At 43.6% G+C, this 15,003-nt stretch overlaps 5 protein-coding genes across 5 annotated transcripts; 2 read left to right on the top strand and 3 right to left on the bottom strand.

The window, feature by feature from the left end:
- Positions 1 to 686: 686 nt before the first annotated feature.
- BDB00DRAFT_234286 (uncharacterized protein) lies at positions 687 to 1,237 on the top strand. The gene has a single exon (XM_053116582.1). It carries the CDS (start codon positions 719 to 721, stop codon positions 1,079 to 1,081), a length of 363 nt encoding a protein of 120 aa, XP_052981718.1. The 5' UTR covers positions 687 to 718; the 3' UTR covers positions 1,082 to 1,237.
- Positions 1,238 to 3,327: 2,090 nt separating this feature from the next.
- BDB00DRAFT_813400 (uncharacterized protein) lies at positions 3,328 to 4,339 on the top strand. Its single transcript, XM_053122759.1, has 2 exons — positions 3,328 to 3,550; positions 3,661 to 4,339. Exons 1-2 carry the CDS (start codon positions 3,470 to 3,472, stop codon positions 4,168 to 4,170), a joined length of 591 nt encoding a protein of 196 aa, XP_052981717.1. The 5' UTR covers positions 3,328 to 3,469; the 3' UTR covers positions 4,171 to 4,339.
- A 1,788-nt stretch (positions 4,340 to 6,127) lies between these two features.
- On the bottom strand, positions 6,128 to 7,960 carry BDB00DRAFT_813392 (GTP-binding protein ryh1). The gene is made up of 8 exons (XM_053122758.1): positions 7,683 to 7,960; positions 7,534 to 7,592; positions 7,357 to 7,443; positions 7,065 to 7,137; positions 6,864 to 6,975; positions 6,672 to 6,756; positions 6,533 to 6,605; positions 6,128 to 6,451 (listed from the first exon to the last, which is right to left on the bottom strand). The coding sequence occupies exons 1-8, from the start codon at positions 7,747 to 7,749 to the stop codon at positions 6,393 to 6,395; spliced, it is 615 nt and encodes a 204-aa protein (XP_052981716.1). The 5' UTR covers positions 7,750 to 7,960; the 3' UTR covers positions 6,128 to 6,392.
- Positions 7,961 to 8,123: 163 nt separating this feature from the next.
- Positions 8,124 to 10,898, bottom strand: BDB00DRAFT_813387 (Septin-domain-containing protein). Its single transcript, XM_053122757.1, has 12 exons — positions 10,646 to 10,898; positions 10,500 to 10,560; positions 10,278 to 10,409; positions 10,131 to 10,152; positions 9,842 to 9,901; positions 9,616 to 9,753; positions 9,395 to 9,512; positions 9,127 to 9,325; positions 8,958 to 9,009; positions 8,771 to 8,878; positions 8,625 to 8,706; positions 8,124 to 8,540 (listed from the first exon to the last, which is right to left on the bottom strand). Exons 1-12 carry the CDS (start codon positions 10,652 to 10,654, stop codon positions 8,415 to 8,417), a joined length of 1,107 nt encoding a protein of 368 aa, XP_052981715.1. The 5' UTR covers positions 10,655 to 10,898; the 3' UTR covers positions 8,124 to 8,414.
- A 208-nt stretch (positions 10,899 to 11,106) lies between these two features.
- On the bottom strand, positions 11,107 to 13,597 carry BDB00DRAFT_813386 (uncharacterized protein). Its single transcript, XM_053122756.1, has one exon. The coding sequence runs from the start codon at positions 13,555 to 13,557 to the stop codon at positions 11,272 to 11,274; it is 2,286 nt and encodes a 761-aa protein (XP_052981714.1). The 5' UTR covers positions 13,558 to 13,597; the 3' UTR covers positions 11,107 to 11,271.
- Between the last annotated feature and the right edge of the window lie 1,406 nt (positions 13,598 to 15,003).

Below are 15,003 nucleotides of genomic sequence, written 5' to 3'. Positions count from 1 at the left end.
TTTGTTTAAAGAGCTTGCAGCCGGTATCAAGGACAGAAAGTGCGAGTTGATCAAATGACGATCAGTGACGCAACCATGTACAAAGTGTGCTACGATATGCACATTTTCAGATAAGCAATGACCAAATGTGACATAGCAATCCACACAGCTCAGGCAAGCCTCGCAAAGCTAGGCCGTAGAGGCAGTATTATGGAACCGGCAAGAGTGAGAGGCTACAGGCTGTTGTTTTAGGCAAGGACACCGACTGGATGTATAAGCAAAAGTTTCGCAAGTAAACGAATGCGGTTCTTCGATACATGGACTACACACCTAGTAATCACAAAAAGTATGTGAAAGCTCGGTCTATATTATATGAATGAGGTATCAATGAATCGGCCAAAGCGTGAATGCGAGCACAAAAGCCGAACTCGCGTATACTGCCCCAAAGCTTTATAATACTCTACAGACAAAAACCACATGTCCCTGACTCTTATGTAGACATATATCATCCTACAGATTGTCCGTTGCGACAGTCAAGCATCATTTGCATGCATCGTTGAGGATTGCGCTGCTTGCCTTAAAGAAAGGACGCATTTATACATGTCCCTCTATGTTTAAGCTGGCATCAGGACGCCAAGGGGCACAACAGATAGGGTAAACGGACGGGATACTTTTGCAATACGCACTTTTCATAAACAGAATCCTTGCTTTCAGTTAATTTTTGTATGTGGTTCATTTTATGCAATGTGATGCGATAATTAGCGGGTTTGTGTTGCTTTGTTGTAGCTATATACAAAGGCTGTTATGTCATAATAATTTGTCTGTGAACTACGCTATATACACACGCTGTTTGCCTTGTTGGCTGAAGGACTGTAAACTGGCTGCTGGGTGGATCGTGTTCTCAACATTCACTGACGATGAATTGTCTACTCTGTCAGTCACTCCTATTCCCATCATTGACTGCTCACAGAAAAGCATTTCTTCCGTGAATGTACATGCTCATTCGCATTCGTGTCTTTGTTTTCGCTTGACACGGTGCCGTGCACGGCCCCGCTCACAAACAAGCGCCGATACCATCGGAGGGTACAGCTCCGCATGGTGAGAGACACGTACCACTACCGCCGAAGCACGCTTGTCTACTTGACCATCGGGTATACCATTCCTTTCATTTCCTTTGGTGCTGTATGTTTTGTTATGTCATAGTAGGCAACCCACAAGTTGACTCGCAATCCGTTATCCGGGCCAATGAGAATTCACGGGGATTTGAAGTCCCGAACGAGAAAAAATGTCTATATAAAGCGAGCAATTTCGCCTTTCTTTTCTTCTTCTCTTTAGTTCGTTTTGGTACAGCTTTGGTCTGTAGTACAGATGCACTGCTCTGTGCCATGATCGGGTCATATGCTTGTGCTGGCGATTGTCAAGAGGATTCTGAGGATTGGCTGGATTCAGTGGTCCGCTCGGAGGAAATCTTTTGCAATGTACCAGTGGGAATGTGGACACGTACCTTCGGGTATGTGGTGGGATAATTAAAACGAACTTTTTATTATTTATTAAACACAAATAAAAAAAATGATAAACAAAATAAAACAATCTTTTTCTTTTCGCACTCTTCTCATAAACGTTTTGCCGCTTTATTTTATTTTTTGCTTTGCCTTTTTTTTCATGTGCTTGACAAGTTCCTTATTTTTTTTGCCCACCCACAGCTCCGTGCTAAACAAAGCGGGGAACAATGACAGACGACGGTAACACGATCACAACGCGCTTTATCACACTTTGACACGCGTTTTCACTTTCTGTGTTCGCCTAAAGTGCTTGTTACCGCGGATATGGTGCGACCCTCCTTGTGAAAAGGGGTTGTTTTATAAGAGGCAACATCATTCGCATACGCCAACAGACATGTATAACTGCCAGATCTTTATACTGGAAAGTCTGCTTTCAGCTGCTCGTCTCTCTCTCTCTCTCTCTCTCTCTCTGTTTTCCTGCACGTAGCTTATCACAACAGGATTTTCTTGTCATTTTGGTTTTCATCTGATTCAGATGCAGAAAATTGCGCCTGTTTTTAAAGCATGATTCTTGGACCAAACGTCACTTCCAAGAGGCGAAAAAGAAGGCGATAAGACTTGCGCAATGACCGTGCAAATAGTTCTTATGCATGTTGACCGCGTTGTAAACTCTTTGGTCTGCTCGAATTTGTATCCTTTGCGTAGATCGATGATGACGTCTGTATTATAAATGTAGTTTAATGTTATTGAGTGGCTTTTATGTCAGTGTGCTAAGAAAACATTAAACGGAAACAAAGAATCGGCAGTGCTAAGGTCAAGAGTAAAGAGTAGATCTCGCTTGCATACTTCGATTCATGTATAGATACTGCTTAATGAATTTACTGAAGTTTGAAGGGCGCAAATGGACGCCTTCAATTCAACAAGCCATCTACGAAAGGAGCCATCTTGCTCGCCTTTTCCTCAAATGAACTTGCACCTGATGAATATGAGTGATTCCATTACTGCAGTGGTATTACTGTATCATTGCTGTCTGGCTTCTTCCTGTTGCTTTGCTTCTTGATTGAGCTATCATCGCTACCATCTGATAATATATAAATTCTAGCATATATAAGATCGACACGTCATTAACCATCATCAGGACAAATATGACACGTCTTAAGAAATCCCACTGGTAATACATAATGCTATACAATATGCAGACAGCGAGTGAACAATGATAACGTTACCTTGCAGTGCCTTGATGATAATTATCTTTGTAGTCTGTCAACTGTCATGCTAGTGTCTTTTTCTTATGGTGCGTATATCATATGTTTGTTTCACTATGCGGCTCCGCTTGCCGTGCTCCGCTCTGATTCAACAATTGTCGGCGACGGGTCTGTGCGCTTTAATGGAACAAAGAACCGGCGATATAAAAAGAGTATTTTTTTTTCATTTTACCGTTGGACAAACTGTGTGTTAGTCAAAGTTATCTTTACCCAGTTTGCTTACATAAATAAACTTTAGCCAATAGCTTGTGAAATCAAAAGTCAACCTATATCACTGGCACAACCCTGGAACGATTACTCCGCCTACCCTGAACAATTACTCTGCCCACCTTGGCACAACCCTGGAACAATTACTCTGCCCACCTTGGCACAACCCTGAAACAATTACTCCGCCTTGGATCAAAAAACATGGATTGCCGTTAGCGAAAGTAGTCCTTGCAGTTTTTTTCTTTTGCAATCAGCAACATATCACCGGTTATCTATGACACTCGATGTGCGTGCTACTATATTAATTTTGACGCGTGACAACAATCGATGCCAAGTATTTACTGTACTTGCACTTGATAGAATCTTTTTCTTTCCCCCCTTCGGTTTACTTTTTCGGATTCCGAGATAATGGCAGTTACAGAAAATGAATCTCAAAAGTACATGAATACTAAGACGGTGACTAAATTATAAAGAGCATCGGATCGCAAATACTGGGATGGCTGGGCGTCCAAATCAATGTTCATGACGCCCGAAGGAAACTTTACGACCAAAAACATATTTGTCAAACAAGGCAGCTCAACCTGTGTTATTGTCATGGTAAGTTCTACAAAAAAAAAATGGAGGGAAAGAGGGAAGAGGAAGTGGTGGTGGGGAGGGGGAAGTAGGTTTTAAAGAAAATCCTTCGTTCCGTTAACAGTTACAAAAAGCTTGGACCGATTCCTGCCAATTCCGCCATTCGACCCGAAGAACATCTTGCACCAGCAGATAGTCTTGTCATGACTGCCGTAGGACAGTGGACGCACTTATCCATCACGTTACAACAAACATTCACGCCAAACGAGCATTTTTATTCTGCACCTGTCCAATTTACGCATCAAGACAATTACCAACTGGATACTCGGATCGAGTACCGATCGTATTTCTGGGAAACGCCCACCAAACATTACGATCGCCCGTATCGATTCTTGTCATCCAACAAGTTGATTGTCAAGGCATCGTTACAGACAGTGCCACCGGAACTGCCGCCGTGCACGGCAGCGGAAATGGCTGGTGGTCACAGGCAAGGAGGAGTAGGAGATGGGGGAGGCGCGTGGATGGCCAAGGCGGAATATCAACGAACGTACCCGTTGGACTTTTATGGCATGTTTGGCGTTGCACAGGAAGATCATGCAGTGCTGGGATTTCATGATGTTGCACCCGATAGTGTCTCCTACTAAAATGTTCAGACGCGCGAGCATTTTCTGCGTCATCTAACAACGGCAACAATAATACAAGTTGGGTTTAAAGAAGAAAGTATTGTGTACATGTGTCGTTTATATATACTCTTCGTTGGTGACATCTCTTTGTATCAAGTGTATCGGCAAGAGAGATTTACATACATCATTTTGACACCCAAGTTCTAACTTTCTATGTGTATGTACTGTAGCCATAAGCTTGGTCTGTTTTCGGAAAAGAAGCCAAAGACTTTTTATCCGTCTCACATGATGTGGGTTTCTTTGAGAGCTGGTAGTATACACAGAATAATAGCAGAGAGGTGGAAGTGTGTGTGCAAAAGAAAGAAGAAGTTACCTCATAGTAATTGCTACGCACAAATCTAGAGAGTGACAGATTGTTCTGTGCAAGCACGGTAATACTATTGTTGTCTGGTATAGATTCAATGCTTGTGTCTCCATGTGTTGCTACAAGGCCCCGAAGATGTCCATCAGTCACCTATGTTTGGCCCGCGCTACTCCTGCCAAATCTCTTTTGAAAGATACTCATGCGCGGAAAAAAAAAGTACTATCTAGTACGAACAGAACGCTATTTATGCAGTATGTACAGTATCAGGGTGGCGAGGTGGAGTTACATACGATTCCGTTGCCAAAGCAAGTCAGTAAGCTTCTTATGGAAGGTATCAATGTAACTCTTATTCTTCGTGTGTGTGCCAAGTTTCTTTTTCTCGTAGGCGCCGATTCGGTAGCGAGCACGATTCGTGCCTTTTGAGCAGTTCGCTTTTTACCGTTGTCGACATTTGTGCGTACATGGCTCTTTGGGCTGCGACCTTTGTCGTCGCGAAGGAACTGCCGAGCAGTTGTATTTGGTGCGATTCTGAAAATGAAAAAGACGACTCTCCAGGTTCATATACATAAATAGTATGTTTCACATAAGCACCGAATCTTTGCCTTTGATTTTGTTTCTACATATAAACTAGCTTTGGGACAAAGTGCACTTCTCAAGACTATGTGCTCATGATAGTTGTCGGTCTTGATATCGAAATATGTGCTATAGTAAAAATACAAAGTGTAGCTGGCTCACTTGCACCTGGAAAGGTGGCTCGCAGGTCAAGACAGAGGCGGAACTGTGCTACTTGGTTTCCACGGTTGAAAACGCTTCTGAAAGCGTTCACTCGCAACAGAGATGGAACCGATCCCCTCCCTCCCCTTTTGGTCGTTTCGACATGTTCTTTAGGGGCGGTTGTTTATTGAAGCTCATACAACCGAGGAGATAAGTGTTTTCTGACGATTTGAATATCAGTCTGTAACCAATATGTACACTATGGACTCGAGCCGACACAAGCGAACGATTTACCATTTTTGAGGAGAAAGTAATATGGTGCAATCTGCCCTGCGAATAGACATCAATGAATGCTTTGCAGGTTCTTTCAACTAACGCAATAATGATTCCTTAATCTTTTATTGTTGTTGATGTTTGGTGAGTATAAATAGCTTGCGGCAGGATTTGGAAGACGAAGGGTTTCGGTCTTTAGGGCACTTCCCAGGCAAGTAATTTTTCTTAATGCCAATTGATGATTACAAAGTTCCCTTCCTAGTGTTGACCCAATTGATATTTCTTTGAAAAGATGCAAGTCAATTTGCGGGGCCAGCTACGAGGCTTTTGTGAATGATGTTCTGAGATGAAAGAACTCGGATATGAATCTTGGACCACTTGTAGTGTTCAGGTATGTTTTCTTTACGAAAAAGTGTCCCCTGCCGGATGGTTATACAACAACGTAAAACCGTATAATTAAAATCATTGTGCAGTCAATAAAATCGCGTTTTTTTGTATATCAGAAATCTGAAGATTAAATGTCAACTTGATATACTGTACCCCTAAGTTATATTACTAATTTGCATGTATAATCCAATGACCTCAGATTATGCATAATTGTTTATTCTCGAACACGGACAGTTCGTACCACAGTAAAGCTCAAAAAAACACACCCACGAGGTCATTAGTTGAAAGATATACACGCCATTTGCCTTTATATATGTTTATAACTGGAGAGAGCAAGTATATATGTAATTGTTTGAGCCTTAAAAAGAAATAAAGAAAGGAAAAAAAAAGTAGAACAGCCGTATATGCAATAGATATTGTAAGTAAAAGAGAAGAGAAGAAGAGATATATGATGGTATTAAGTTGTGTAAATGGAACAAAGGGGAACGTGAGAGAAGCTTAGTATCTAGCAAGCACATCCGCTAGCTTCGGATCCATCTGATGTATGAAGATCCACTTTTTGCACTATTACAAAGGTGAAAAGACAGGAGCATGTGTTAAAAGAAGAAGCCGCAGGCAGTGTGATACGAACTATAAGAGACTTACTCTGTTCTTTCCCGTTCTCGTTTGAGTCCATGCCAGGAAGTGCTTGTGCAATTCGTCGAAACAGCGTTTTCACCTAGTAAAGTGACAGAACAATCAGTGTCATTTCACCAGAAATTTACCTATGAAATATAAAACTTACATTGTGTCCGGCCTTCGCGCTAGTTTCAATAAACATGACATTATAGTCCTTGGCCTTCTTCTCACCTTCTTCCAACGTGACCTGTCTGTTTGTACCACACAAGATCAAAAAGTTCAAATGGTTGACCGATTGTTAGGGGGGGGGGGAACAAGAAGTTATAAAGTGTTGTTTTCCTCAATAATTGATACATACCTCTTGTCGTTCAGATCCGTCTTGTTTCCAACAAGTACAATAATCACCTCATTTCCACGTTCGGCACGCACATCGTCGATCCATTTTTCCGTGTTTAGAAATGAGTTTCGATCTAGAATAAGATCATCCACGCATAAATTATGTTAGCCCTCTCTTTCATCTGCCCTCCAAAAAGTACATGGTGCATGTATAGAAACATACTGCTGATATCAAAAACAACGACGGCTACAGAGGAGTCTCGAATATAACTCGGGATTAAACTGCGAAAACGTTCCTAGGTTTAGGTACAAAGCAGGGTTAATGCAAGGTCCTTCTTTTTTTTTTTTCCAACCGCTTATCCAAACACCAACATACACACACAACTCAAAAACAAGAGAGAAAACGCCTCCCCATCCGACCCCTTCTTCCATATGTAACCCGCATACATGAACCCCTTCTCTTTTCCTCGGGTCTTTAACCACCACCTCCTATCCATCACATAAACAAGGCTTACTTGTCCAGCAGTATCCCACAGTTGCAGTCGGACAGTTCGATCTTCTAAATACATGGTTTTGGATAAAAAGTCGATACCGATCGTTGCCTTTTTTTTTTTAATTTTCATATTGATTATATTAGCATACAAGTATTTCTTCATGTGTATACGCCAAAAACAGAAAGCGGATATATATACCTGATAGGTGTTGTCAAAAGTGTCGTACATGAAGCGTGTAATGAGCGACGTCTTCCCGACTAATTAAATATGGAAAGAGATCCAAGTTGTTTTTTTTTAATTCCCTTGATCTGTTCTGTCTCATTCTCTCCCTAGAAGATTAGACATACCGCTTTGTTCACCCAAAAACACTAGCTTGAATTTTCGGAGCGGATTACTAAATTCTGGACTTGCCATGACACACAAAACTAGGGAGGTTATAAGCTAGAGCGAGAAAAAAAAAAGAGGGTTTTGTTGTTGGTGTTGTTGAAAGAAGGGTAGAAAAAAAAAGGGGGTGTGTTTGTAGGATCGGTGACGGCGACTAGGGGAAAGAGAGAGAGAGAGAAAGCCAAGTTTCCAATAAGTGGTGGATAGCTAAGCAGCTGGTGGGTAGTTCACCTGCTGCAGGCCAAAAGAAAAACCTTAAAGCCCGCTTTTTTTAGTTGCCTGCAGAAAAAAGCTTGCTGAGTATGAAAAGCACTACAGTGGTCATGGTTGCACACCGGATACATCATCCGGAACAAGGCCAAGCAGTAAGTAAGTTAGCATAGTGTATGTAACATAATAGTGTGTAGAGTGAGTAAGAGAAGAGGTAACAAGTTATATTAGATGAGCTAGCTATAATGACGGAAAAAAGCAAAAGACAAAAAGAAAAGAGAGAAAGAAGTGTGTGATATAAGAGAGAGGTAGAACACGTCGAGAAAGATCATAGAACGAGCAACTGTAAGAACTTGCTTTTTTTTCTTCTTTGAGTTCTAATTAAGAGAGAGAGAGTGTGTGTGTTTCGGTGTGTTTCTGGTTTGTATGCACGCAAAAGAGAGACAGAGAAGAGGTTTAGAAAGACATTGTGTGGTTGCTTTGTGTTAAGCATCTGCTATTTGGGCCTGTGCCAATCGCGACTCCAAACTACGTAAGGCTTCTTCCTTGCTCAACAGCTCTTGTCTCTTTTCTTGGATTTCTCGCTGAACCTTCAGTTCAATGTCGCGGAGCTGGAGTTCAAGATCGATTTTTGGAGTTAGGAAAAAAAATGTGAACGCCCTATTCGTAGAGTGGGCCAAAGTACTACTACTGACCTTTTCTTCTTCCTTCCTCAGCTGTTCTTCCTTCAAGCGAACGCTTTGACTGGCCATGTCCTCGGCATTGAGAGCAGCATCCCTATAATATCAGAGAGTGAATAACTTTGCAATCGTTCTAGCAAAAGTCACAAAAGAAGACATACTCTGCTTCGCCACCACTGACAGTGCGGCTGAGCTTCTCGGTACGGTAGTTCTCGTAAAGAAAGTCGTGGGTGATCTCCTTGAGGTCCTGTAGGTGCGAGCTACAAGAACTTAAATAATTGATATCATTGCTTGGTAAATGTACACAACACTGATGGCTACGCCTAGCTTGGAGGCAATATCACTCACCTGAGCAGTGCAGACCGAAGTCTGGCAAAGTCAGAGTGTTGTGGATTGTCAACTATTTTCACCACAATTTATAATAAGGGAAGCAGTGTTCACATGACATAGAGTACCGCTTGTTAGCACTACGAGGAAGATGATGATGATGATGTAAGAGTCCTTTGTAAATGCTTACCTTCCACAGCACCCCATGGATACTGACGGCCACGCACGGTGCGACCACCCACGTGGATCTCTTCGTCACTGCCAATGATCGCAAACGGCAAGAGTGCTCGCAACTCACTGTTTTCTTCAATCGTGTCTTCGTCGTCTTCTTCCACGTCGTAAGGGAAATTGTATATGGGGATGTTGTAATGCTCGATATCCTCCATGATCTATTCAGCATTTGTAAGATATCACATAAGGATCATCCTTTTCAAGACAAACTGATAAAAACAACTGACTCTTCTCTTGAAATCCTTCAGTTCTTGTGGGGTCAGCGAATCTGCACGACCCACGACAGGAATGACGTTGACACGTGGGCTCAGGCGACGCATCAGCTCAATATCAATTTCGCGCAATCTGTATGGTCCAGCATAGCCACCCACCCACCCCCGATGATCAAATCAGTCATTTTGCTTTGTCGATAGGCAGATAAGTAGTAACATTTTGAAAAAAAGCTTACGCATGTCCAGTGGGTGAAATAAAGTACAGCAAGGCATGGACTCGATTGTCACGGAAACGAGGGTTACGCTTGATCCGTGACTCTTCGGCCAAAATATCGTCGTACTGTCGTTCCAGATAGCCGACGATTTCTTGGAAGCTATCTCATTGTTATCAATACTATGCGTTTTTTTTTACTTTGCTAGCGCCCCCATCATCTCATGTTGCTTTAGTTTTAGCACACATACCATCGCTCGTTGTCAATGTTGTCACCAAAGCCAGGCGTATCGACGATGGTCAGCGAGATTCTGATAGGTTGTTGATGATAAGTTGTGTGCATGTACATACAGTGTAGTAGGGCAAGCAAGCATTGTATATACATGTTAGTCAAGTAGAGCGCATATGCGGGTGGGCGGGTCTCTCTCTCTTTCTTATTTTCCTTCTCAGTCTGTCTCCCCCTCCCTGCTGCGTTGGGTCCCTTTTCTCTACTCCCTGAGAAGGACCCCATCCCTAATTTTTTTTTTTCGAGTTACGTACCTGACACCATCTTCATCCAACTCTATCATCCAGAGGCCACCCGCAGGCAAAAGTGAGTTTATAATAATCACATATGCGGGATGTGGGAGGAATTGAGAAAAGGGAATTTTTATGGGCGGTGGTGGTGGGTGTGCCTCTAAAACTTACCGACAGAAACGGGCTTGATGGTGATGCCTTCTTCGTTATGCGCTTCCTCTGGATTGTCGCATACCTTCTTGGCCAGCACGCCAGAGTTGCACAGAGTGTTGACAAACGTTGTGCGACCCGTGCCCGAAGCACCTTTTTTGTGTTGGTGGGGGATATTCAAGTGCTTTAATTTCTAACGCTTTTATTTGCGTATGCCCTTTCTTCCCTTTTTCTTTTACGTACCAACCACCATGAGCGTGAATTGGAAACCCTTCTTGACGTTTTTTCTGCGACCACCAAGTCTCTACATACAGCACAGTATTTACAATGTTACTCGACATTCGATCAGGAAACCTCGTAGGAAGACCTCATCATGACTCAAGTCTTACATGTGCCATTGTAACAAAAGTTAAAGTGTGTGTGTGTTTGAGTTAAAAAAGAAGAGAGAAAGAGAAAAGAAAAGAGAAAGAAGCAAGAACCAAAGAGAGAAACTGGAGAGGAACAGGAAGAAGGAGAAAAAAAGAGGAAGGAAGGGGGCGTGCTGCTTTCTTTCTGGTTGATTTTGTGTGTGTGTGTGTGTGTGGGTCAGTGAGAGGGAGGGAGGGACAGAGGGAGGAGAATAAAGGGAGATCGACCAAAGAGATAGAAGAGAGAGAGAGAGAGAGAGAGGGAGGGTGGGCGAGGGGGTGTCTAGGGGATATTCCAAAGAAACAGACAAGACGACTTGCTCTGTTGCTGTAGCATTTCTCCCTCGACCGTCTTTGTTCACTCACACTCGCACTTTGAGATAGCGCGTAGCACATGGAAACTGAAATGGCAACCGATCAACACGGTCGGTCTTTGTCAAAAACCACGCTAAAGCGTTTAGAAAGAGTGGTTGGTATTGAAGAAACAAGTGGGATGGCGTCTATATATATATATATATTATACTGTCTTTACATGATGAGTGAGTGTGTGTGTGTGTGTGTATGGATATTAGAGAGAAGGAAAGATGGGAGAGAGGGATAAAGAAGTTTTATAACAGCAGCAGTTGCGTCTTCCACGCTTCCAATTCATCCACTTCTTCTGGCGCAAATCCCTTTTTCCGTGCAAATGCAATCAGCGTATTCACCGTCTTTTCTTCCACCGCCGGTCGTGGATCACTCGACAACCGCGGGGGCCGCATCTCCTCACTGATCACGCGTCGTGCCTCATCCCATCCAGTTCGCCCTCTCTGTCGACACAAGCATTCAATATACGAGTTGTAGTTGTTCGTGTTGAGTTCGAACCCTGACCGCTTGGCCCTGCGCCAGACATCGTACGCCTTGTGGCTGTAACCATTGTGTCCACAGCTGTCAAGCACGACTGAGATGGTCACCTGATCGATCGCCGTTTTGGGTGCGGACGACAACATCAACACGTCCCACATTTGCAACACAACCTGACCGTCACCCACCCGGTTGTACGCGTCCATCAGTGCGTTGTAGACGGCCGTGTCCGGATCAAAGTACAAGTCCATACGGATCAATCGGTGGATCTGTTCCAGGGCAAAAGCGTCTCGGTATTTCGCACATGCATACAACATGGTAGTATACACGTGCGCATTGGGCCGGATGAGGAGTCGTCGCATGTCGTTGAACAGTGTCAGCGCCCGTAAAAGGTTAGGCTGCGATGTGCCGTCGAGATTGTCAACAATGTCTTGCTTATCTTCAACCATGTATGCATAATTCGGTGCTGCGTCTAAACCATGCATCTCTTGTCCCGGCAATGCTGTCATGGCAGATAGTAAGGTCGTATAGAACGTCGTGTCGAGCGTAACCTTGGCCTGGCCCGGCTCGGCATTTTGATAGTGTTCTCGCAACTCGTAATAGATATCCATGGCGTCATCCAACTGATTGTCGTTGACATACGCCAGCATTAAATTGGTAAACGTGGCAATGTCGGCTCGGCGCGAATCGTGGCGAAACACTTGATCATAGAGCATCTGTGCCTGCGCAGAGCGTCCGTGTCTCGCTAATCCGCTCAATAATCCATTGTATGCCATTGCATCGAGTCGGAATTCGTCGCTATACCGTTGTACAGTATCACATACGCGCGTCAGCAATTTTGGATCGGATTCTCGAGCAGCCAAATTGGCAAGTGATGACAAGACCCGTTCGTTGGGCTTGATGGATCGATACGTCATGTCGTCGAATAATCGGAGCGCGCCATTCATATTGTTCAGTCTCGCCTCGGCGTCGATCAATGTGCCATAGGTAATGACAGTCGGCGTGCAATTGGCAGCCTTAAGGTCGTCGAAAATGGTGAAGGCACGACCTGGATTGTCTTCTTTGAGACATGCGTCGAGCATAATGTTGTATGTAACAATGTCGGTCTTGACATCCGGAAACCGTTGCGGTAAACTATAATACAGATCCAAAGCACCCTTGAAGTCTTCTTGACCGTTCGCCTTGTATGCCAGCAAGCTGTTGATTGTAAAGGTATCCACGGCGTCGTTAGGGTTGGCGAGCACTTCATTATAGACACTATCACCTATCTCTGTGTTTTTTTCGCGCGTCGCAATGCTGAGAATAGTCGAATAGGTGTATCCGTCCGGCTTGACTTTCTGTTGCACCATCTCCTCGTAGAGCGCGAGCGCTTTGGCTGGCTCGATGAAATGGATCAACGTGTTGTATGTGACGAGATCACGTTTGACATTTTGCTTTTTCATCATCCTGAATATCCGTAGTGCCGATACTTCGTCGTTCGCACGCTTATAACAACCCAGTATAGTATTGTACGTATGTGTTGTCGGCTTGACGTTGTTGGCGCGCATCATGTCCAACACTCGGTATGTGGGTCCAGGCCGTCCGTGTACACCATACGCATAGATAAGCGCATGGTATTCAAAATGCTCAGGCTTGAGACCAAACTGATCCTCCATGGTTTCGACCACTTCACGCACAAATGCTAAATCTGCATACTTTTCGCCTTTACGAACAAGCATTAATACTTTGCGGATCGCGTCGCGATCAAGTAACGCTCGATCTGAATTGCGTACGAGTGAGAAGGATTTGCGTGTCTGTATGATATTTTCTTGTTCAATCGCTCGTAGCATGGTAGCTAACTCTTTATTCTGTGTCGTTGGCGTACTGTTTTTCGTGTTGCTCGCGAAATGGCGTCGCCGACCGTAATCGATCTGCAATGTCAAAACTGCTGTTGCTGTGCATGGCTGTTGCTCGGTTGTTGTTATTCGTGCAGGCGCAAGCGAATGGCGTAGTGAGGCGGGTATATGTCGTCGGCCAGCTGCCAAGCAGGCCCTGGCACCTGTTCTCGAGAGCATGTTTATGTTGTTTGTTATAAGCAACGCTTTTGTGTGTGTGTGTGCTCATTTAGCTGACCCCGACTACGAGAGCGTAAAATTTACGGTCACAGACGCTGTATAATGGGCATCTGCCCAGGGCGGGGCGCATTTGGAAAAATGAAATTGTTTGCCCGTTTTGACGTTTTTGACATGCAGCAGCTTTGTTTTAACTCTCTTAGTACCTCTCTTTTTAGCACATCTGTCAATTCCATGTTTGCGCCGACAGCAAGGAGTAGAGAGGAAGACATGGGGCGTGCGTAAAAACATAAAAAAGCCAACAGGTCCGTGGGAGGTTGACCGAAAAGTATTTAATTCCCCACCAATCAGATGTTTATAACGTACTATTGCAAGCTGTTTGTGGGAAAAGTGATTTTCAACAAGTCCACGACTGTTTTCCATGGCCAAAAAGCACTGACCTACACATAGTACTTTTGGGCTGTTTTTTTCTTGGGGATCATGGCTGATGCACGACGAGTGGTGTATGTATTTTTCACACAGCTTACAAAGCATCGTGCCTTCTTGGGAAGTCACAGTGATCATAAATGGATCTCTTTGCTAAAAAGTGATTAGTACTTCTTGTTGTGATAAGAGAGAGAGAGAGAGAGAGAGAGGTCTTGAATGAGTTATGCTTTCTTTCTCAAAATCAAGCAGACTAATAGACAATAGAGATGGCCTTATATGAAATGAATAGCGCACCACATGTCGCAAGATAACCAAGTTAAAAAGATAACAAAATCGATATTGGGTCGTTGTGTACCCCGCCAGCAACGTCCAGGAGTGAGGGAGCACTGATAAGATTGCATTAAAGTGTTTTCTTTTTCCTGCACTGTTCCAAGCCAAATCAAGCACGATCGCTGTTGAGAAAAGCCCAATCAAAGGCAATTGATGACAAATAAGGGTAGGACAATCGACTTTTTGGGACCTTGCTTCGCTATCAAAAAGAGAGAAAAACGGTGGAACAACACTTTATGTGATGCAGCAATGCGAAATACAATGTTTTGTACAATTCGCGGTTTTCGAATCCCGGTAATAATAAAGCGACGTTATCTTTTTTTTTACGTTTCTTATCGGATCGCACTATATCGTTATGTTCGTGACAAAGTGGTTAGCAAGTAGCCATGGCAATAAATGCCAATGTTTCGCCATGGTAAATAGTCATGGTGCTGCAGTAGTGGTTTTAGGAATTGCTAGCTAGGACGGTTATGGGAAACGGGTTTGTCCCACGCTCACGCTGCTCTTGTTCATAACCTTGTTGTCTCGTCGTTATAATCATATATACCCACCATACCAAACATATCATCCGTGCGTATCATTTCTCTATAACCCACCACCAATCCCCGGTTCCCCCTCCCTCGTTTCTTTATCTATAATATATTTAAGGGGCTACATACTGCCATCATCTCTCTCACTCTCTTCTTCCTTTTA

Source organism: Zychaea mexicana (genome assembly GCF_025766255.1).
Source record: "Zychaea mexicana strain RSA 1403 chromosome Unknown BDB00scaffold_20, whole genome shotgun sequence".
NCBI classification, from domain to species: domain Eukaryota; kingdom Fungi; phylum Mucoromycota; class Mucoromycetes; order Mucorales; family Lichtheimiaceae; genus Zychaea; species Zychaea mexicana.
This window is presented reverse-complemented; position numbering and strand designations above follow the sequence as displayed.